The 23,462-nt window shown below is 39.1% G+C and overlaps 1 protein-coding gene across 1 annotated transcript in view; it reads right to left on the bottom strand.

Moving 5' to 3' along the window:
• Positions 1 to 10,395: 10,395 nt before the first annotated feature.
• PTPN12 (protein tyrosine phosphatase non-receptor type 12) overlaps positions 10,396 to 23,462 on the bottom strand; it is a 69,729-nt gene continuing 56,662 nt past the window's right edge. The window contains exons 13-18 of the mRNA XM_041474611.1: positions 18,301 to 19,265; positions 15,300 to 15,377; positions 13,906 to 13,994; positions 12,926 to 12,956; positions 12,307 to 12,423; positions 10,396 to 11,699 (exon numbers count right to left, since the gene is read on the bottom strand). Coding sequence (XP_041330545.1) covers positions 11,638 to 11,699; positions 12,307 to 12,423; positions 12,926 to 12,956; positions 13,906 to 13,994; positions 15,300 to 15,377; positions 18,301 to 19,265 — 1,342 coding nt within the window. The 3' untranslated portion in view covers positions 10,396 to 11,637. The remainder of the gene's footprint in view (positions 11,700 to 12,306; positions 12,424 to 12,925; positions 12,957 to 13,905; positions 13,995 to 15,299; positions 15,378 to 18,300; positions 19,266 to 23,462) is intronic.

Genomic DNA, 23,462 nt, shown 5'->3' with positions numbered 1-23,462 from the left:
TTCAGACAACTCTGCCTTTTCCTCAGATGTTTAAATTTCCACTACTGTAAGAGTGTATCCTCAAACTGTATTTCTGGGCCTCATGGGGGAAATGGCACATGTGTCAAAGGAATAGTCAACTCACCTCCAATCCCATCCTGAAATCGAGGTACAAATCTACCCATGTGTACATAGGCTGGTAAACTAGAGTGGGCCTCTGAGTATGAAGGTCACCTTCAGCTCCCCTCAGAAATTTTGTGTCAGCGGGTGACAAAAACCTGTGCATTTTAATGGACAGCTCTTTTCCAGGTTAAGTAAAGGTGACCCATCCGCCTTAGTCCAAATCAGTAGTTTTGTCTCAATTATGTGCCACAATATGCACACCAGGCCATTGGTATCCCTACATACCAGTCCCTAATGGAAACTGGATTCTGGTGACTCTAGAATGAGAATTTGAGGCACCTCATGGCACTGTCTCAACTTCACGGGCTTTACAACCAACTTCACCTTACTTCTATCCCAGTATTGATCCCAAGTCAACAGTATATTAAGGTCACTCAAACTTCACATAAGTCAGAATCATATTTTCACCTCTTGCTTTTAGGGGCTTTGAGTAACAGAAGAGCAGCATTTCTTTGTTCTTTAACTAGAGTAAATCCTTGGTTTTGGTTCAAGGAGCTTGACCACAACCTCTGTGAAAGAGTACATCACTTTTGTCCATGCAGCAAAATTAGCAAGACCTATTAGGCTAATGAGGCTGGATAGCTGTATAAATAGCTGAATATCTTGATATGTGCACTTACATCAATGTTAATAATTCAGACAGTTCATATTTCTGACCTTCATATTGGATATGCTGAGATGTCTTAAAAATGCATTGAATTGTAATGCAACCCAGCAATATGAAAATAGATGCAAAGATAAAACTGGTGAAAGAACTCATAGCCCAACACTTGATTTAAAACTGACAAATAAACTTATAAATGTGCAGCAAACTTTAACAGCTGACGATATGCTACTAAACTCAAGTCAAGCTGAAGTTGTTTCCTGTGCTTTCTGAAGTAGCTTATTGAGCTTGTAAGCATAAGCCAAGTTTTTATTAGTGAATTCTTTATAAAATTCAGCTGGAGCAAGATGACAGAGTACCTATTACATGTAATTGTTGCTTGTTGGAAAGCAGTGTGACTAATGTTTGGAGGTTTGCTGCTGCTATCTCATACCCATTTGTCAGCAGAGGAAATTGCAGGGTGCTTGAAATTGAGAAGCCGGCTCTGTTTCAGCTCCTGCAGTCGTGCTGCTGTACGGGCATTAGAGGGAGGGTGTTGTCCCTGTCATTTGTTTTGTCACCAATCACACAGATACATTAAAGTGTTCCACCATACCTATGGTGAGCACACATTCCAAAGCATTAAAACTAAATTTCAGGGTGTCTTCCTTACTACCTGTTTTTACTTTAATTAAACCTCTGGCTGCTGGTGCATATATCCCAGGCAGATGCTCCTGAATAAGATAGACAAAATGAGAAACACCAAAACTGCTTCAGAAAAAATAGTGTCTTTAACAAAAAGGGGGCAAATACAAGCAGTCTAGCTTGTGTAAAATACAGAATCAGAAATCTGTTCTGATGTTAATTGAAGAGTGAAATATATATGTGAAGTGATACAATCTCGAGAAACACTGTCAAAACACTGCCCCAAACCGAACTGCTACACAGAAATACAGCAGTGTCTCATGTCACAAGTCCTCTACAGAGAGAGAGCAGTGTGAACTGGGGGTCTTTGTGGGGTTCAGTCCTTGAGGTGTTGGCAGCACCCCACACACAGAGAGCAGAGAGCTCAATGCTTTCAGCAGAAGCCTTGAAACTGACTATGGAAATTATATGAATATACTTTTGTCTATAGTTTTATATGCACTTAGGGAAATCCATGAAGACTTTCTAGACCATGGAGACCAAAATGAGGCAAAACCATGACAGTAAAAATGTCAAAGCAGTACAGTATCCAACATGCATTAAGAATAAGCTTTCCATGTTATTAGCCTGCTTATTGCAAGTGCTTTGCTGTTTTAATTAGGATAATTATGAAATGCTGATATAAATTGTTATTAATCAAAGCATTTATTTAAACAAATTAGTGTATATGCTCACCTAAACTTAGAATCATTTCAGACATCCTCTATAAAATAAAAAGCTGAATGTCAATGCTGTACACAGGTTGAGTTACAGTGTTTTGGCTTTGTACTCTTAACTTTACTCTTAAGTTTTGTGGACTTACTCAGGTCTCCAAAGAGAAAAATAGCTTTCAGAAATGTTATTTAATCTTTTTATAATTCCAACAGTTTGCTCTCCATGTGCTTACTTCCTTGGTTTGGCATCTGCTCAGTTCTGAAGTCAAGCATGGAAGTAATTGTGCCAAGTGTAAATTGAAAACATTTGATAACACTTAGACATCTTTACACTGGTTTTTGTCTGCAAAATTAGCTAACTGTAATTTTTAATATTCATTTTTTCTTCAAACTCATTGAAAGTCAGTTAATTCATCTTTGGAAATGGAGGTGAAAACTAGCCTTATGTGCACAGAACTGTACTGACAAAGGTGATCTCATCATGTAAAAGTCTGATTTATTTTAGAAAAGCTTCATTTTCCACAGTCAGGGTTTTCAGAACAACCAGTGACGTATCCAAATGCTTCTGCAATTACCACCCAAACAATTGAACTAAACGAGACACTGGGGACTAACTTGGCTCATAACTGGGAGCTGCTGACAGCATGACAAGCCTTGCTGCAGGGGGATAAGAACTGCCCCCTCCTGCCCTTGTCCTTCACAAGGGACAGTGTCCCCACGCCTGAGCAATGGGAATGTGCAGCCCAGCATCTTTGATCAAACCAGTAACCAAGGCAGCATTATCCCAAAAAGCCTTTTTTCCCCTCAGAAGCAGCAGATGCCTCTGCTGACTGCTCAGGGGTGGTGGGTTAGACATTTGGCAGTGTGGCAGAGCAGACAACTGGGGACACTCATGGTTTTTATTACACTGTTCGTCTGCCAACATTTTACAGAATCCATAAAAACCACAAAAAGGAGTTTACACTTCAGGGAGGACCTACAGTACTTGCTTCTTGTTTAATGTTTTTTCAAACAGCTACAGACTACTGCTGTAACAGCTCTTTAGTCTTTAGAACTGGTTTTCTCACTTGTGTTTAACATGTTAAACACCCCAGCTCCAATATTTATTTTTTGAAATGTAGTAACAATCACAACAATGGAGCAAAATGGAAGGTCTTGATATGCACAATTTTAAATGATATCTGCTTGCAGTTGAAAAGGTAATTTGCTTAGCTCTTGTCTTCATAGCTTCTTGACTATTTGAAAGATCTTTAGAATTTTTCAATACAAAAGATACATAATTATGAAAATCAGTATGAAAGCAAGAGGATGCAAGCCAAGCAAAACTGTATTTCCTTACATATGGAGATGTTATCTCCATTGTTATTCCTTAACGAGCAGTTCTATGAGGTATGCATGCCTTTTATTGTTGCCAAAGAGTTCAAGTCAATGAACTGAAATCCCTATGGATTTCCTGATGGCTTTTCTTTTTCCAATCCATAAAGGCTTATGGAATGATAAACAGATCAAAGAATGGTCATGGAATGGTTGGGTTGGAAAGGACCTTAAAGATCATCTCATTCCAGCCCCCTCTACCATGGGCAGGGACACTTCTCACTAGACCAGGTGGATCAGAGTCCCATCCAACCTGGCCTTGATTTGGAGTACATTTAGTTCTAGGACATTCAGGTCTTGTGTCTTTGGTACAGACACTTATTTGCAAAGTAGCAGTTTATATTTGTAAGTGTATATATAAAAAGCAAACAAACAGCTAGTTATATGTAGCAGCTAATCTTTCACTGCTCACTTCAGCTTCTTGCTCACATAAACATCTTAATGGAAAAATCCACAATAAAGAGCTTTCTGTCTATTCACAAATTTCACTCCACAGTGGAGGCAGCAGCTCTTCAGATCAGTGGTCACTGTGATTCTGGGAAACAGTTTAAGACAAAGTGTTGAAAGTAAAAATGCTTTTGCCGTAATCTCCTCGGATTTTCTCTGATGTACCAATGTAACTGGAAGATGATTGCACCTGAAATTTCTAGACCATGGCATTAGGAAAGCATCTCACAGTGTAAAGTCACCCAAAAATATTTAAATATATGTACTGGATGGCAGCTAGGGGCTTTGGGATTCACTCAGGCTAGATGGAATAACTTCAGTGTAAATCTAATACATCACTATCAGCCTCAGATCACAGTCTGGAAATGGGAGATGAGCAGGCTCCTCCCAGCCTGTTCATGTGAAATCACAGTTGTGATTGTTACTTGTACAGTCTTGCCTTGTTACTTGTACAGTCTTGCCCTGGCTTAGAGGCAGGAATGCTGAGCCTACATGGTGGATAGCCCCACTTCCAGCAAGCGTGCAGGACAGATTTGTCATCTGACCACAGACTCTGGCCCAGAGGCTGCTCCAAGTCAGCTCCCTCATGCTGATTCCTACTGATGCTCAGAGTTAATGGGAAGGGAGAGGAAGAAGCAGATGGAAAAAGTCTTCACACATTCTTAATCACTGAAAGAAGAGACACTGAAAAGTGTTTGCTTGATGTATCTACAAAACATCATTAAGATAAAAATTCTAATAAAAACTCCAGCCAGCCTTCTGAGTTGTGTAACTGAAGTGTGCAGTGAATTTACAAGCAGTGACATACTCCAGTGCCCTCTTTCTGGACCTTACTGTTACACATACTTTGGTCTCTAGCAAAGTGAGGATGTGTCTCATGGTTTAAAATATAAATTAGATAGGCGTGTGATGTGGTCTGTAAGAGCACCTATGCATTTTTGAGTTATGGGGAGTTCCTAGAGCACATCAACATGTTCCAGAAGTGGTGAGGAGAGGAGCCCTGAGCAGCTGAAACACAAAGCATTTGGTTTAGTGACAAAGGCTGCTCCCTCCCAAAACCTGTCCCTGTGATCTGGGGACTGCAGACAGGCCCAAGAGCAGAGCTGTGTCTCTTGGAGCCAAACCCCTCCTTTGGACAGGGCTACGCTCAGCCTTGAGGACTACCATGGACATCTTTCAGAGTCCTTTTGGCTCATGTAGCCATTCCAGCTTAGCACCCAGAGGAGGCTGGCAGCTGCATGAGCTCCAAAGGAGGCCTGAATATATTTAATTTTTTTAAATTGTAAGACTAGACACCCCCTTTCCTATGAATCAGGGAGTCTGAGACCACCCTCCCTGCTGAGGAATAGCTGCCTAAATGAGCGTTCCCTTCTAAACGAAACACATGAAAGGCAGTAGTGGCAGAGAAGTAAATTCAGGAGAACTCTGACCACCCTTCAGTATCCAAACTGTGAAGAACTAATTTATCTGTAGAAATATTTTGTAGGGTCTGAAAATTTATTTCCAAAAAGGGTAGATTTAAGGGAAAAAATACACTTGAGTGTTCTTTCCAGCATCAATGAACTGGTATGAATTTGCTGTCTGATGCCACAGAAGGGGAAAGAGCTGCTTAGCAACACTTTTTTTTCAGAGCTGTCAGGTGTCTCACTAGTCCTAATGTATAATAAAAGTTGATTTGTATTATAAAAATAATTACTTGCACTGCTTCCTTCTTACCAGCGATTTACATGTCAACAGGCAGACAAAGATGTATTCATTGCCTGGCAATGGTAACACAAAGTTCAGGTATCACTTTGAGGTCCCAAAATCCCTGGCAAGAGATTGCTTAGTGAATTAAACATTCTTCACATCTCCACCTCTCCCACCCACTCCAGGATGTTTCAAGGGTCAGTTTATCCTTATTAGGTTATTATCCTTCTTTTTCTCCCTCCTTGGAGTGGGAGACAAATCTTTGCTGGGCCTGATCAGTCAAAATGCAAGAGGCTCATACTCAATTGCAGATTTGAGTGGAAACTCAAACACAACAATTTCTTTAAGGAAGTGTCTTCCTGGTGCTGCATTCCTGTTACCCAACCACACCTCTGCCCTTGTGAGGAGCTTACAAAACCAGGAACCTGCTTAACAAGTTCACATCAGCCTTTTATTACCCACAAGCAAAGACAGTTTCCCCCTTGTGCTTGCTACAGTTCAGCTCTTCCCACCTCCTCTCCTCTGGCATTATGTGCTCCTTGTTCTTCCCAACTCTGCCAGATGCACTTTTTACCACACACCAAGCAGAGACCATTCTTCAGATCACTTTATCCAGGCAACTTGCTTCACTTCTGAAGTGCTCACACATTACTCTCCACAAATCTCATGACCTGAGTAATGAGTAATTTTTTAACTAACTTTTATAAAATCCAGTGTACAAGTGCTTTTTCAGAAAAGCCTGATGGTATGGGCCACTCACATCAATGGGAAAGGTAGCCCTAGATTCCCTACTGGAGTTCACAGGGATGGCTATTTTAGCTTTTGATTGTCTCTAATGAAACAGATCAGAAGCTACATTACTATTTTTTTAACAAAACTGCCAGCCTTTCACTGGTGGGTTCAGTTGTGTCCAGATACCAGAGTAACATGTGGAATTAGAATGTACCAGGCCCAACCTTCCTTCACTTACAGCAAAATAGTGTTCAGTGCAGGCAAGACTGAAACCCTAAGATGAGAAGTGCACTGGGCAGGGCTGATAAAATGTGTAATTGACATTATAAAGTTAAATATTCACCATAAAGCATATACATTTTGGAGATGCAGCAAATAAAACCAGTAGACACCAGAGCTGGCATATTTCCTCACAAGGTTTGTATCTTCCTGCCCGCTTCTCCAGGCTCACTTGAACAATTAATTTACCATTTAATGTGAAAACAGCAAGAAAGCAAATAAAAATTTGAACAAATGTAGCAAAAGACTTGAAAAAACTCTGATTATGATTAGGTTTCTTGGTCCATTTAACATTAGGCCAGAGCTGTAGCAGGTGGAATATATACTGGGATGGAACCACACACCAGGTGTCTTCTGGTAAAGAGTAGAGTAAGCAGAAAAGCTCAGCAGTCTTGATACTCCATGTTTGAAAAATGGGATCATCTTTGATCCAAGTCTGGCTCTTCTTTTGACTTGACAGTCAAGCTGTCTGTGAGATTGTGGCACTACCTACCCAAAAGATCAAATTTTTTACCTGCCTGTGATCTTTTATTAAGGACTGTAACTCTGTGGATGAAAGTGGGAATTATAGATGTGAAAGACAACTTCCACCTCACCAGCTGAAATCTGTGGAGCTGCAGTGCCTGAAGCAGAGCTAACCCCTGTCCTTACGAGTGCCCCAGAACTGCAAACACGAACACACAACGCCCGTGGATGAATACCTGCATTGAGCTCACCACAGCTGTTTACATGCACAGGGTATGTAACTTTGCAGGATTTAAGCCAAAATGCAAAACTGATTTCTCACCTTGACTTCACCATAGTGCTTGATGCAGACAAAATATAATTTCATAAGCAAGAGTCAAGTTGTTAAAGAAATCGACTGTTACAGCAACTACAACTCAACAGATGAGCAAACAACATTTTATTTACTCACTGCTCTAAGGCTGCAAATACTAAGCTTTTGCCATGTGGTCTTAGAAGCAATGAAGTGAAGCATTTGATAAAAATCTCGAGGGTACAACAGCATGCAGCCAAGAAAACAGTTATTTTCTTGTTCTGTTTGAGCCAACACTTGACAAACCTGTGTTTTGCTTAAGTAGGAAAAGTCCCATCAGAGAGCCTGGCCATTACTGGATGTCACTAAGCCTGTTACTAACCACTTCACAGCCTTGCTGTTTCAAAGGCTTTAGATACTCCGAGGGCTCCGGAGCAGTCGGTGCGTTGTGCTGGCTGGCCCCAGCTATGCTCAGTCCTAGGTTCATGTGTTCCATGCATTTAGCCTTGCTCTTCAGACCACACAGACAACCTCCCTTAGAAGCTTCTTCAGCTTCTCAAGAGCTGAAGAGCATTTTGAGATTGTGAGAAAGGCCCTTCTTTGGCAGTGGGCTGTAGGAATTGTGACTTGTGTGTTTATACTGCAGAGATGTTACTCCTCCCTTAAGCCTTGAGAAAATTCTCAGCCTTAGTTGTGTGTAATTGTATCTGGTTGTTCAGTTCCATTGTCTGAAGTCCTTAACTCCTTGTTCCTCTTCAAAATCCCCTTTTGAAGGCGATATTCATTGCTAGTCTTTGCCCAGTCCAACCCTCTCTTGCTAGGTTCCCTCTCTCTGTCTGCAGCATGTCAGGGTTGTGCTGCAGGAAAGAGCTTTGTGTTTGGGTGCTTCCCAACAGTCTGACCTGCAGCTACAAGCAACTGCTCCAAGCAGCACAGGGTTATCACACTGCCCAGTCTCTGCATTGCACTTGATCTCACTCATTCTGTTAGAGATTTATCTCCAAAGAAACCCAATCCAAGATTCCAGTATACAAAAACCCAGAGGTAATTCTTTGAGATTTTAATTGTTCTGCCCAGTTCCCAAGTTAGAAATTTCTTTAAGGAAAATTATGTGTAAACACAGCAGGTTTTCCTAGCAGATAAGAAATAAAAATGCTGGTGTAATGCTCCAGTTACTACCAAAATAGAATGTTACCTTGTCAAATCAATGCACAACCTTAAATATGCTGAGTTACAGAGATAAGCAATGGTATTAGTAGAGGTCAGCTTTCTTCTGAGCCTTGAGAATTCACATTTCTAAAACACAGAGAACACATTCTTTTGATGTGATAATTCACTGCATGATTTAATTTAATATTAATACCTTTAGAAAAAAAAATGGTATATTAGAAAAATACTGAAGGACAAACAAGCCAATGCAGCAGTTATTAATAAAAGTAGCTGGGTTGAGTAGCATTACTGCTTCTTTGCTACAGTGATCATGTCCATGCCTGAAAAGCTGCACTTCAGAGATGAAAGTTGCAGACTGCTTTCAAAAAACTAACATTTAAGACTGGAACTATACAGGATTGATTTCAATATATGTACAAAATGGCTTCAGTGATAATTTGCAAGCCAATGTAATGCTTAAACCCTTTTAGACTCCATTTCAAATAAACCACAAGGGAAGATCTAGGGTTTTTTTGATGAAGTTGTTAAGACGTTAATAATTCAAAGTTATGATGTGAAACTCTCGAGCGTGAAGCATCCAGAGCTGCAGTTATCTCTGCACCACCCCCAAGAGTGGCTACACAAAGTTATGACATTGGGCAAGTTTCACCTTGCTTTTCAAACTGCCAGCTTACTTGAAATACAATAGGTGAAAATATAAAACCCAAAGCAGAGAACAGCAAGTTGTGAATCAGCTCTGTCAAAATAAACAGAAATCCACACCAGACAATTGCAGTTTTTTATCACTAAAGCAAAGAAAGGCTGCAACCTTTCTTTGAGTTTGTTTTTTTCTGTGACAAACTCAGCCTGGAATATGATCCAAATCTGTGCAAAACAAAGTGGGGAAAAAAAGATCAACCTGGATGTACTTTAATTAAACATAACAAGATGACCTGTATGTAGTGCACAGATTTGGGACAGCCTTTGCTGTTAACTGAATTTTATCTGCGAAGACCAGAAAATCTACTACCTGCACAGATTTGTGTTGTATTGGTGGACAAATATGGAAGGGATCCTTGAAAAGTACATCCAAAACATATTTGGAAATTTTATTATTTAACTTTTTTTCCCAAATGTTCCAATGATTTGGACTGCCCAGGGGTGCTGACAGCCCATCTTGCCTTATAAACCCACAGGAGCTCTGTAAGAGTGAAAGTCTGAGCTAATCATCTGCAACACGAGGGAAGGAAGACAAAGTTCAGGCCAGCCTTATTCTGCCAACTGCAGAACATTCCAGCTGCCTGAACTGTTTACAAGTCAGAAATATAGTTGATATAGATTATCCCAGATGGCACATATCATTGAATTATTTATTTTTAAATGAATAACTACAAAACTACATCCATGGGAAGTATTTATAGTGCACACAGTTCTTTGAAAGAGCTCCCCAGCTTGGCAGTCTGTCACATGTACAAAGCACATGGTGATTAAACCCAGAGTCACAGGCAGTAATTGCAAGTTGCATCCCTTCAGGAGGTTACAACAGAACTGCTGTCGGGGCATTAGCTCTCTTTTAGCAGACACACTAAAGGTACAAGTAGCAGATCAGACAATGTTCCCAGCTTAAATTCAGATTAATACAGTTTCACTACCTAAAATGAACATTTTCTTCTAAACATTCTTCTTTGCTTCTCTGGCATTCTTGCTAGCCAGAACTTTTAAAGTAGTTACTAAAAATAAGGTTCTGAGTGTCAGAGTTCTGTTCAAGTATGAGATCTGTAAGCTAAGCCAGACTGCCATCCTTCACTGTGTTACACTTGGCTTTTGGATACAGTTTTCTTTCCTAAGAGTAAAAACACCCAGAGTGAGATTTTTACTTTCTTTAATTTAAAGATTGTATTACAGAAAAGTTTAAGTAAGGAATCCTTATAAGGATTAACTCTTGACATAATATATTGCCAAGATACAGTGTAGCTGCAAGGGCTCCAGGTGAACCTTCATATAAGTTGCTTTCTTACATACACAGTCGCTGAACAACATAAATTGTTTTCCCCATCTGTAAGAGAAGACAGTGGTATTGAACAGTCCTTTTAGCAGTGTGTTCTGGTTTTCCCAAGTAAGAAACACGCCGTATTAAAACTGTAAAATCCTACTACACAGAAAGGTGATAGAGATGAACTTTCTAAAGATTGCAACTGATGAAACATTAAAATGAAAACTAAGGAGTGTTGATTATGTAAAATGGTTTCTCTTTTACTGGCAGGTCAAATATACTAAGAAACATACAAATCTTTTAGATAATCTAATTCCAGATGAACTCAAAACACTCAAGAAACATACACAGGCTAAGAGAATTCAATACTGTTCCAAGGCACTTACTGAATCTCCATGACCAGATGAAAACCAGAACAAATCAGGTCTGACAATTAAACAGTATATAATATAAAAATAACCTTTTGCTTACAATTTACAAAATGCATTACAATCTTTATCTCTGCTAACCTGCAATTCTGGCTGTGTGTGTCCAGCAATTTTTGTAAAAAACCCCAGAAACTATTTTCTAAAACTTCAGGGCAAATAACTTACAAATAAGGTACACAAAAATTTAGATCATGCAGAGATTTCTTACATCTTCTGTTAATATTTTATGATTGCAACTTTATCAAATTATATACTTACTTGCCCTGTACATATACAAAATAATGCATACATGGTAATCAAATGTTAGCAAAAAGTAGTCCATAAACACAATCTGTCAAAAGTATTACTATATTAACATATGTCTACAAGCAGCGTGTAACAGGGTTAAAAGACATTAAGGCAATAATACTTGAAGTTACAAAATAAATCATATGTAATACTTTCTCCTAAGTGTAGTAAGGCAGGTAGATGGCCCCAGCAAAAGGTTGTAATACTGGAATCCACTGTTGTGAACCGTGTGTGAGGCTTTGCGTGGGATGCACTGCAAGAATGTACCATTGATAGTTAGATCTACACTGCTCTGTGTTAGTCGCCCCCCAGGAAAGTGGAACACTATTTCTCTAGCTCTCAGCGGCACTTGAGTTTTCCAGTATAATTTATTGATAGTATGTCCATTGGCTCTTGGATCATGTCCATTCTGAGGGTGGCTCTCTTGGTCCCCTGGGCTTTGCACAGCGGTTACCAAAACCTAAGGAAAGAAATGTATTTAATACTTCTGTCTGCCGGGACGACACAAAGACTGGCAGCAGTCAGAAGATCACTAAGACATGTCTTCAGCTCTTAATACATTTACTCTCAGGGCTACAAAACAACTTTGTAATACAAGGAATTCTGAAGGCACTCTGGCCGTAGGAAATACAAATGTGAAGAATTTGTATTATATTATAGTTCAGTACTTAAACCTCACTGGAAAGTACTTTTCATTAAATACAGTATTACAGCCTTTATTATCTTTTTTTTTTCCTCCTTCTCTGCATACCTAGGCTGTTATCAGGTATTATTTCTGGAAGTTTTCAAAAATGCACAAAACTTTACAAAAATTATGACCCATTTGACAAATTCTATGTTTTATACACTTTTATACACTTTTTTTTCAAAGTGAAGAATTATTTAATCATTTATCCTGGGGAAAACTTCTTCAGCACTGCTGAAGAGACCAGGCAGGCTTATTTGTCTGGGTTCTGCATCTCAGTGAGTTGGAGGGTGGCAGTAGTAGCAGCTATCCAAACCAGTACTGATAGTGAATCCCCTGTTTAAGTCATCAAGTGATTATATTTTAAAAGAATTGTAATTACCAATCTCTGTTACTTCTGCAGGAAATTCTGAAACTTGACCTCTTGTGTCAGTGGAACCAGAGAAAGAAATCTGAGGTAAAATGTCAGTTGGTGTTTTGTTGCTTCGTTCAGGACGATCTAGAAAACACACAGACCCCTCACTGTAACATCCACTTGGTCACCACTGTGGCAATGCCACGTGTCATTACAGCCCAGACAACAACTGGCAGCAAATATTTACAAAAATAAAGCTTTGAAAGACAATTTCTCGTTTCCTAAAAGTGAAACTTGAAAATTGTTTATGAAGTAAATGTTCAGTGACAGCAACATATTCCTGCTTTCCATATCTGGATTATTATTTTGCATAGTTTGTATGGATAGCTGAAATCCCACACAGCATCTATTTATAGCAAAAGCTTGCAGTGCCATTTAATACAGCAACATAAAGGCTTCAGTTCATGTTCTTTCTAAACTAAAGGTGCTTAGATATCATAGGTAACAATATATTTAGTATAATACAAGTATATTTGATAATATACTTAGATTTCTTCAGAGCAAACACCAAGTTCAGGCAAATTTTTGTTCAGTAGGAAAACTGTATTTAAAAAAAAAAAATATTAGAAAAGCTTCCACCACTTACCAGGTAGTATAGGTGAAGTTGTTTTCAAACCCTGTTAATTAAAGATATATAAAATAATTACACAAACCACTTCCAGAAAATTAAAAGAAACATAGAAATTTAAGATTATGAAAACATCACCAAAATCATATAACATTCATGGAAATGGTAATTTACCTCTACATTTTTGACTTGACTCAACACTGAAAAAATGCTACAGTAGTTAGTATAAGAATTTATTATTAGAACCTTAGCATTTAATAAAGATTTGAAAACATGACACTGCAACTTATTTGCAAATTTAGGTAAGTTAGTTCTCACACTACATTTACAGTCCCTGAAAATTCACATCTATGTTTTTTGTCATATTTTTAAGTGAGATACTGGGAGCACATGAAAAAAAGGGACAAATGTAAAAAGGACTTATATACTTTTAAAGTTTTGCCAGATGTTAATGCAGGATGACTGTGAGCTGGATGAGAGAAAAGTGAAATCTGATGGGCAAAAATGGTTTGTTTAAAATAAATATGGACATAAGGGAAAACCATTTTCAGGCAGCAAAACAGGTTGCCCATAAAAATGTCCATCCCTGGAGGCTTCAAGACCCAGCTGGAAAAATCCCTCGTTAGCCTGGAGTGAGGCCCTGCAGAAGTTTAGATGAGAGACTGCTGTTCTCTTCCAGTTAGAATTGAGCTAAGATCTATTTAAGGGCAGACAGCAAGCTCCCTAAAAGCAGCATATTTACACTCTTAAGGCCATAGTTTAACATATATTTTGGAGTACTCCTTTTAAAAACATTGCTGACCTTAGGAAAACAGATCATTTTCTTGGAAAGAAAACATACTCTTCACGTCAATTCAGCAGCTCAGGCAGAAGAAAACCTGGCCAGTTGTAGATGACCAACAGCTGCAACTTCTCACAAGTATGGATTTTACTTTTTGTTGTAGCTCCTAACCAAACCAGAAATGACTGATGAGTACAGACTTGTCTGCTGCACTTACTGGGGAGGCTGTGTGCTCAGGCAGGTGCTGGTCGCGCAGCACGCTCCACGCCGACTGTGCCGTCACAGCTGGCTTCAGCAAGGGCGTGCCTAGGAAGAATTAAATCAGCTCAACATACTTCAGATCTCCTCATGATGAGGCATTAGTACACAGCATTAGAAATGTGCTCTAAACTTTTTTTTTTTTAGATTAAATACCTGTAAAAACATGAAAATCTCTTTACGTGAAAAGTGCTTCAGAAAAGGCAAAATGCCACAATATAACTCAAAGCACAAGAGTACAGTGTTGTATTATGGACGTTCATTTTGTTCCTTTGGGGGCTCCTAATCAACAGGGGAATTGGCTTCCTTTTCAAGGACAATTTAGAACTTCTGTTACATCAGTTGGGCAGTAAAAGTATGTGTTTTTCAGCTCTCCTAAGTAAACATACAAGTCAGGACGGCCACACCTGTTCTTACTAACATTGTGCAAAAAGACAAAATGGAAGTGGTTTTAGTAATTCCAGTCCTGGAGACAGATTTTTAAAGAAAACAGCTTTGTTCCTTGTGCGGTCACAGAAAAGCAACAGGTCCATGATATCCAAAGAAAGGATCACTTTGACTCTGAACTACTTATGCTTATGATGCTCAAAGAATACATTTACAAAACTTCAGTGTTTTCATGCTGAAAATATTTAGATTTGGGCCCAAATTTTTTGAATTCCAAAATTACACTAAACAAAAGTCTCAGTAAATAATTATATCATTTTAGGTTTTCTGGAAGGTACCAAGCATCAACCTAATTTATCACTTCATTTCAATTCATCTGTTTTGTATTCTGCCATTACTAGCTTGATGAATGAACTATGACAACAGGAGCACATCATCTGTAAGTGTCAGCTTCCTCTTGCAGTTACCCTTTTGACACAGTCAAAGAGTGAACTACATTAAACTTGCCTAACTGGGCTTGTTCACTCCGTGCAGTGCAGAATCAAGTGTCATCATCTTGCCTTTGCCCAAGAAAGGGGGATCAGATAAACACTGTTCATGTGCATACCCACTCCCTACCTGGGAGCAGTAGGAAACTAAAATAGCTGGGAAATTCCCTAGCCGTACTGCATTTCCCCACTGTATCATCTCATTTCCATACCCTTCAGACTGAAAATCAGCTCTACTGCTGCTGAAGTCCCCAATTACTTAAATATCATATAACACCATATTAACTCAGAAAATTTAAAATAATTTCTCAAGGGCGTGGAAAAGTTAAATCCCAAAATAAGCCACTGCACATGCTAGATTTCATTCAATTTTACAAATTACTCCAACAGACTAACCAAAAATCAAGGGTACTCAAATACAATACTGACATGCTCTTCACATTTTATCTCCAATTATCACCAAACATCAAAAACTCACTCTGTTCACTTGCTAATACAAACGATTCTGGTGTTCTTTCTGGGAGCGGGGGAGAGGAATCTTCACTAGCATCAGCATCTAAATCAAATATGACATTTAGATAAGTTAAAATACATAGATTTTTCTCCTATACTTTTAGAAGTTGATCTTTTCATATATGTGATAATCCTAAACTTGGTATAGTATCTAAAGCAAAAGAAAAATTTGCTCTAAGTATTATAAAACATTTTGGTTTACCACACTAACACTGTGGAGCAACTTCATCTAACAACAATAACTTCACATTAAGGGCACAGGATCAGTTTGTGTGTTATGCAAGCAGGAAAACAAAAACATTTTCAGTCTAAATAATTGGGAGGAAAAAAAACCCTCAGTAACTCAAATGAACACTTTTTGTTCATCCTTTCAGGTCTCAGTTTTGCCTACCAAGTCCATGTTGAGGCCCACTGGCTCCCACACCACTGACACGGTTGAACAGCGTGGTGCAAGGTTTACGAGGCCAAAGGGTAAACAGGAGCCAGAGGAGACGGCTGCTGTTGGTGCCAGTACCACATCCTGTCCCCTCTCACCTCCCACGAGTGTACTAACACAAGCTATTCTGGCAGCAAAAGCCCCTCTCTGACCTGCTAAGAAATTTGGAGTAGTAATTCAAGGTTTAAAACAATTTCAAGGAGCTGTTGCCATAAGAAATCTCATCTGGCAACTGTACTCTGCGCAGGATTCAAAAATACAAAGACACATTTCAACTAATAAAGCCATGAAGCTTGAGCTGCCAGCATCCCCAGCTGCTGCAGGGACAGAATTCCATCAAGTTCTACAAGCCATCATCTTCCAAGTGACTTCTGAGACCTGCTCCATCTCAAGTTTACATACAGCACAAGAAAACCTTCATTAACAGAAAGAGCCTCTATAAAACCATCAAATAAAATCACCACGGATATGGACTAACTGAAAGTGAGTTTTAGGGTTTTGTTTAGGTGTTGGTTCTGCTTTATTTTTCTCTTTGTTTTTTTCCTTTTACCTCAGGGTACAACTACTTTTCATTTGAATGAAAAAGAGGATTTAAGTGTGTGGCAAGATCATGCACACCAGCAGTTATGGTTAGGCAATTAGGGTGCTGGTAAGTTCATAGACAAGTTTCACTGGTGATTGCCACATTCCCAGCTTCAGACAGCAGAGTCCTGAGCCAGTATGAAAATGAGAAAGCCACTGTAAACAGGGTTGAGGATCACTGGTGCAAAGCAATCTAACCCTATATTCTTGAGTCCCAGAGGGATTACAAGACCTACAACTAGAATGTAAAATGGGAAGTGTTCACTATCAAACGGGGAACAGATACACCCTTATTAACATGAGATAAATAAGAAAAATTGCTGTTAGAATTTTAATAAATTCCTGTGAAATCATCAACATACCAGCAGCACAAGGGCTCTACTATTACTTCAAGACGTTTCTGATACACAGTTACATGAAACATATTGTAGAGTGACATTTCTCCAATTCTTTATGATATTTATGACATATCACTTATTTTATTTGCATGTTCTTACAGCATCTACATAGTGAGATGCACAGAGAGGTGATAATTTCCAAACAGTGACAAACAATGATTGCTCTGGGAAAGAAGAAAAAAAATTCTGGCTAAAAGGAAAAATACAATAGCCTGCAAATCTATAAAACAAATCCAAGGAGAACTGCTTGCAAAGTTGAAATAACTATGACAAAAGGGCTTTGTCAGCTCTGCAGAGCATCTTTTAAGTCACAGTGTTAAAAATATACAGGTATGTGCAAGTATTGTCCTGTGTTTACACAATATAAACCACAATCTATAGATCTATAGGTCTATAGGTACAGTTCACAATATCTATAGCTCTATATCAAGATCTAAGATAGTTTTTAAGGCTGCAAAACAGTTCACATCTCTGGATATATGACTTTTGGTGAACATTCAGTTCACAAAGCCAGTATTTTCAATTCAGCTGGTTCTGCATCTTGCATCATACACTGAGCCCCATTTCACTTCAGAAAGTCATGAAGTCTGCACAGACTCCTGAGGTGAGGCCATCACTGGAAGCAGCTCCAAGCACAGAAGTCTGAGCTGGATCCAGAAGTTCATGTTCTTCCTTCAGCTCCACAGCTTTACTTCTTGTTTTGCTGGGCTTTGCACAAGCAGTTGCCAAGGCCTAATCTCTTCTTCCCTGCTCTATCCTCCATCTGCTCTAAGTGTGCCAGTCTGACTGAAATCTGCACCTGTATGTTTTGAGACCCTTTTGCCATCAATAAATGATGTTCTAACTTGCAAACTTTTGCAAAATAAAAACCCTCAAAAAAGTAGTAAAAGATAAAAAGCCACTAAATAAATTTTAAAGTGCTAATCAAGAATAACTTGGATTTTTAGATTAACAGCTGTATTAGCTTGTTACCCCCAGCCATGTACAGAAAAAGAGGAAAGCACAGCTAAATATTTACAACACTATTAAAATGCAGGAGCTAAATCATGAGCAACTTCAAAGACCAACGCAGTGAATGAGGTTACATCTACATTTTTAGGAACAGCACATCAACCAATAAGCATGAAATTATTATGTGTTTGCACAAGCCTGTTGAAAATGCTTTGGCTAGTCAACCCCCAATTATTATAGACACTTACATAAAACTGGGCATAGAGAAAAAATATGCACGAAATAATAGCACAGAAACCTACAATTACATACAAACCTACAGGAATGTATTATAAATAAAACATTAAACAAATGCTCACAATAAAGCTCACAGTACAGCTTTTGAAGCAGCTAATCATGGTCTGTAGTACTTTATACCAAAAATAGCTCACATGCAAACTGAAAGCTGTCAGGAAAAGACCTGTGCCCTCTCTGAAGCTGCCATACTGCACTGATCAAATTTACATTTAGAAAATTAAATTGCAAAGAAATGTATGTTGCCCAACTCTACAGATGCAGCTAGATAAAGAGCAGCACTTGTGAACCTCAGTGAAACCTACCTTTGCCATCTTCAGAACATGCTACAGCTGTTAAGTCTTGCCTAGCAATAGACATTGGCAATACTTTTCTGGCAGAAATGTTTTCAGTATTAGTGGCAGCAGAGACTGTGGCACTTGCGGTTGACACACTGGACGCGCTTTTGCTCATGGCTCTGTCGAAGTCCACCTCATCCGTGTCAGAATCATCTGCATGGAGAGGATTAGTAAAACAGAGGGGAGCTCGAACAGAAAGAGGAGTATGATCAACAGTATCACTGGAAGGATGTTCAGCTGGGCTGTTTGAGACTAGAGAGAGAGTTTTAACACCGTGACACAAGGTGTCTGAAGACAACTCTTCAGACAGGGACGTGCGCAGTGCATTGTCAGGCCCTTGTAGTGACCACGTGGCGTGTCCCTTTTCTGTCAGAGGCAGACGATCTGGCCTGGGTGGGGCATCAGACACCTGTTGGCCCTGCAGACTTTCTGGTGAAGGTATTAAGGCTGTGTTAGACTGTGGCACGCTGTATTCCATACACGAGTTTTGGGAAGCATCTACAAATGAATCCCCTGAAATCTGTTCCTGTGGCTTAAAGCTCTTCTCAGTTACACAGGACGACACAGGCTTAATTTTAATTGCATGTCCCCTGTTCAACAGGGAGTTCCCATCAAAGCTTCGTGGTCCCTCCTGCAGAGGTACCTTCTTGATCTCAAAACTCAAGTTGCGCTCCAGCCTCTTCTCTATGTGTTCGCTGGGTTCGTTCTTCCCTGAATGCTCTGTGGACTTATTATAATTCTCGTTGAGGTCTGTTGAATGCTCTGATGAAACCATGTGCAAAACTGGCTTTGGATGGTATCTGTCATTGTCCTGCCACACTGTAGTGACTGTTGGATAAGCTGATGGGGGAGATGGTGTTAGGATTGGTGGTACTGGCTGAGGCTCTGGAGGCTGCAAGATTTCTTCTTTAGCATCTCCTTCTACAAGGCAACTGCAAAACAACCAAGACATAATTTTCTAAATTTTCTGGATTTTGACAAGATTTTAGCTGTCTATTCATCTGCCACTGCAGTAGTTAATGCTGTAACACCAGTATCAAACTCCACACAGAGTTTCTATTGCACACAGGAAACAGTTACAGAATTTGACTTGTGGGGTAGGCAAGAATTAAGTCAACACACTCAAAATGTCTTTCAGAATATCACAAGGACATTCATTCAGGCCACAACTAATCCTCACTAATAGTTCAAAGATTGCTCACATCCTTTCCCAGAAGTATTTTGCAAAGACATTGCAAGACAGGCCCTCTTGTGGCAGCATTTCACTACTTTTTTCCTTAAGTGGCTCTGAGAAACTTGACATATGGAATTCAAATTTCAATAAAGCCAAGAAAGATTTCTTTTTAAAAAATCCTTACAGCCCACTTAACATTGAATATCTTCCTTCAATTTTATTTTTCTGTACATGCTCAAGAAGATTTTATCTTTATGCTTGTGTATTTGCAAACCAAATTTGGCTGACATGAGGTATATACAACATAAAAAATATTTCCAACAGAATTTATGATCCAAGTTACAGTGCGTATTAGTGAGACCACAGCACTTATAATTGCAGTTCATCTCAAGCTACTTAAAAGGAGAAGTTCTTCAAGTATATGGTCAGATTAGATGCAGAGCTGTTGACTACAAATATTTAGCACAACTGATGAAGGCATTTTTATAATTTTCTTTCCTTTAAACATCCAGGATGACCTGACAAGCTCAAGAGGTGGGTCCATGAGAATATCATCAGGTTCAGCAAAGCCAAGTGCAAGGTGCTGCACCTGGGTTGGGGCAAGCCCTGGCATCCATACAGACTGGGGGTTGAACAGACTGGGAGCAGCCCTGGAGAAGGACTTGGGGGGGCTGGTGGAGGAGAGGCTGGACATGACCCAGCAGTGTGCAGAAACCAACCCACAGTCCAAAAACCAGCCACGTCCTGGGCTGCATCCAAAGCAGCATGGCCAGCACATGGAAGGAGGGAATTCTACTCTGCCCTCATGAGACCCACCAGCTCAAGAAGGACAAGATTGCACAAGAACTCTGTCTACAAGAGAAAGGACAGGCTGTCATTATTTAACTGCATGCCCCATAATGAGCAAAATCAAAGCACTACTTTGGCTCCCCTGCTTCCAAACCATGTCTAAGAAGGACTCAGCAAGTGCAAATTCTTGAGACTATCATGACATATAGGAAAAAAACCCAAAACAAAAAAAGCCCAAAGACTGTTTCATAACTGAGTCTTGTAGAGAACAAAAAGCATACCTGACTTGGACAGGCTACAGCATGTGTTTCATCCTTGTGACTTTGTTAGCACCAAGCCATAGCAGAATGGGTTGCAGAACTAAAATCTTTATACAAGAGATTCCATGCTAAAGAGAACCATTTGGATTCTCAGTTTGTGAAAATCCTAACCCCCTGAAGTACTGCAACAGCTTCCAAATTATCTTCTACAAGTTCCTGTATTTTGGTATCTGGAAAACCAGATAAAAAAACTGGAGGTCCCCTTGCATTCCTGGGTGATCTCTTCCATTCTCTGCCTGACTCCTCTCACAAAGAGTTGGGCCTCAAATTCCTTCTCTTCTTCTCCTCCCTGCACTTGTATATTGCTGTTGTTCTTTACATTAAAACAGAAGAAATACAAAGTACATCAAAGCAATTGAACTGAAGTAATTTGGGAACTCTTGCCTCTAGTTGTTGAAAAATAAATAAGCTTGAGAATAAGTTGTTTGCCTGAATTAGTAAAGATAAGACTTGTTCCAATTTAATACACACTAAGTAAAGAATTCCCTCTTCTTGGATTTCTCTCCTCTGTTCCACATGGGGAGGGGAGCACAGGGAGGGAGACAGTGAGTGCACTTGCACAAATGTTTACATGGCCCCTTTGACCAGCAGTGGTGCTCATTAGTAATCTCCACTAAATCCTCCTACTGAAAATCATGGTTTTCCCTTATTGACCTGATTTTCCTGACCCAGAATTATTTGCAATCAGCAAAACTAATTCCTTATCTGGCACAGACCTAACATTACTCATTACAATTAGCTAAAGCAGCAAATTAGCATTAAACTAGATATAACAAGGATATAGTAAAATATCCTTGTCAAACAATACCAGTCAAAATTCATGAAGTTCTTCACCAATTACTGGTCAATAAAATCACTCTACCCTTTGATCCACTGCTAAACAGAGCCTCACACTTATTCAAACAGTTCCCTTAGATGTATCCACAGAACTGATGACACAGGAAATGCTGCACAAATCAGCAGCCCAAAAGTTGATTAAACAACTTCCTCCTACACATCTCAACAGAACTACTACAATGCTCCCCATTACATTTGAAGTTAAATGTCACCTTTTCTTAGATGAGAGCTTACAGTGAAGAAATCAGAAATAATTTGTCAAAATCATTCTTTGCCTTATTAATATTGAAGGATATCTGTCCTCAGCAATTGAGATGTCCAAATAGCAGCCTAATGTATTTTTTATCTTTAAATTAGGAAATAAATCCCAATAGGCAACATTTTTTCCATTTTACTGATATTTTTAATATTACTATTTCACACGTTCTGCATTGCAAATAATGTTTCTGTTCATTTTCACACAGCAGAAATATTAGGATATTAACACATTCAGAAGATCTCTGGTAGTATTTTTTTCTAAAAGTCTTGTGAATCTTGTGCATTTTGGGCTGCTGCATAATGCTGTCTTTGGGTATGTCCTTCAGCAGCTGTGCTCCACAGACATTTCTGTCCCCAGAGGCAGGAAATTATCTGAAAATGAGCTACTAATACTGCTGAAAACAACAGGAGGCAGTAAGACCAAATTGATTTAAAATACCAGGAAACTCACCTAAAGCTCACCAAAGAGGATATTGAGACAGAAAAGAGTCAGAGAACCAAAGAAAGCCAGGCCATTCAAGTAAGAGAAGAAAGCTTCCCTGTATTACACCTTTAAATAAACACAGGCTTGCAAAACCTCACTGTGTGATAAAAAAATAGAAAGCTTTGTCATGACTCAGCCTTCAAGGGCCTCTTCAGACACAACTGCTCCTGATTATCTTAGAATGCCACTGCCTTGGCACTTCCTCATTTACAGCTGGATATGGAATTTCCCTGGTGATCAAGGCAGCTTTTTCATACACTCTCATTGCCACACAGCTGATGCAGTGCCCTAGTGCCAGTGGCATCTCAGGTGCCAGGTAAACCATGAATTAGGCAAAAATACCTTTTTAAAATTATTTGCCATAGTAACAATTACGCACAATTTGTCAGAAGTACTATAATTGGTAAAAAAAAAAAAAAAAAAAGCATTCCCACAGCTTTCAACCAAAAATGTATACATGAAAAAAGCCATTTATTGCTTTCTCTGCAATATATAATAACTTTTTAGAATGTTTTAGAATACAATCCATTCTACTCCTAATGGAAAAGAGCTACATTACTAAAACTGCACACAATGGGTTCAGATTTAAACAAAACTTGGCAAGTGTTCAAAAGAAAAAAAGCCTTAAGTAATCCATGGTTATTCCATGCAGCATACTGTAGGGTGTTTCAAATAAAAGAGAGTGATGCCAAGGTCATGGAATGCAGCTGATATGAACAGCCAAAAATAGATACCAAGCTCTACATCCTCCCTCATAATTAAAATAGGGAAATTAAACTCAACATAAGCAGGCTGAAGCTAGACAACCACATTATTCTGCTTTAGCATGTTGCAAAAGTACTACAACTAATTTATATAAAAGTACAATGAATTAATAAAAATAACCATCTGGTGAATTTATCTCTTAAAATTTACCTACCGAGGTTTTTTAGGTTTTTCAATTGTGGCATACAAGTTAGAGACAGTTAACTAAGAAGGAGCACCCACCAGTGAGTTTTGTCTTAGCTTTGCAGGAGACAGAGATGGTTTGCAGGGCTTGAAATGAAACAGAATAACACATAACCCTGGAAATGTATTTACTATCATTAGACTGAAGTTGGAACAGAATCTGATGAGAAGTTAAAATGCTACAGTATTTCACCTTCAGACAGCAGCACACAGCTCTTCATTACACTGCATACAAAAAAGCTGTTAAATCATCTTTGCTTTTTATGAGTTTATGTCTAAGTTTATGCTTTGATTTCAAACTGCATTTGAACTTGAAAAT

The sequence above is a fragment of the Pyrgilauda ruficollis genome, unplaced genomic scaffold (genome assembly GCF_017590135.1).
Source record: "Pyrgilauda ruficollis isolate IOZ18807 unplaced genomic scaffold, ASM1759013v1 scaffold33, whole genome shotgun sequence".
Lineage (NCBI taxonomy): Eukaryota > Metazoa > Chordata > Aves > Passeriformes > Passeridae > Pyrgilauda > Pyrgilauda ruficollis.
This window is presented reverse-complemented; position numbering and strand designations above follow the sequence as displayed.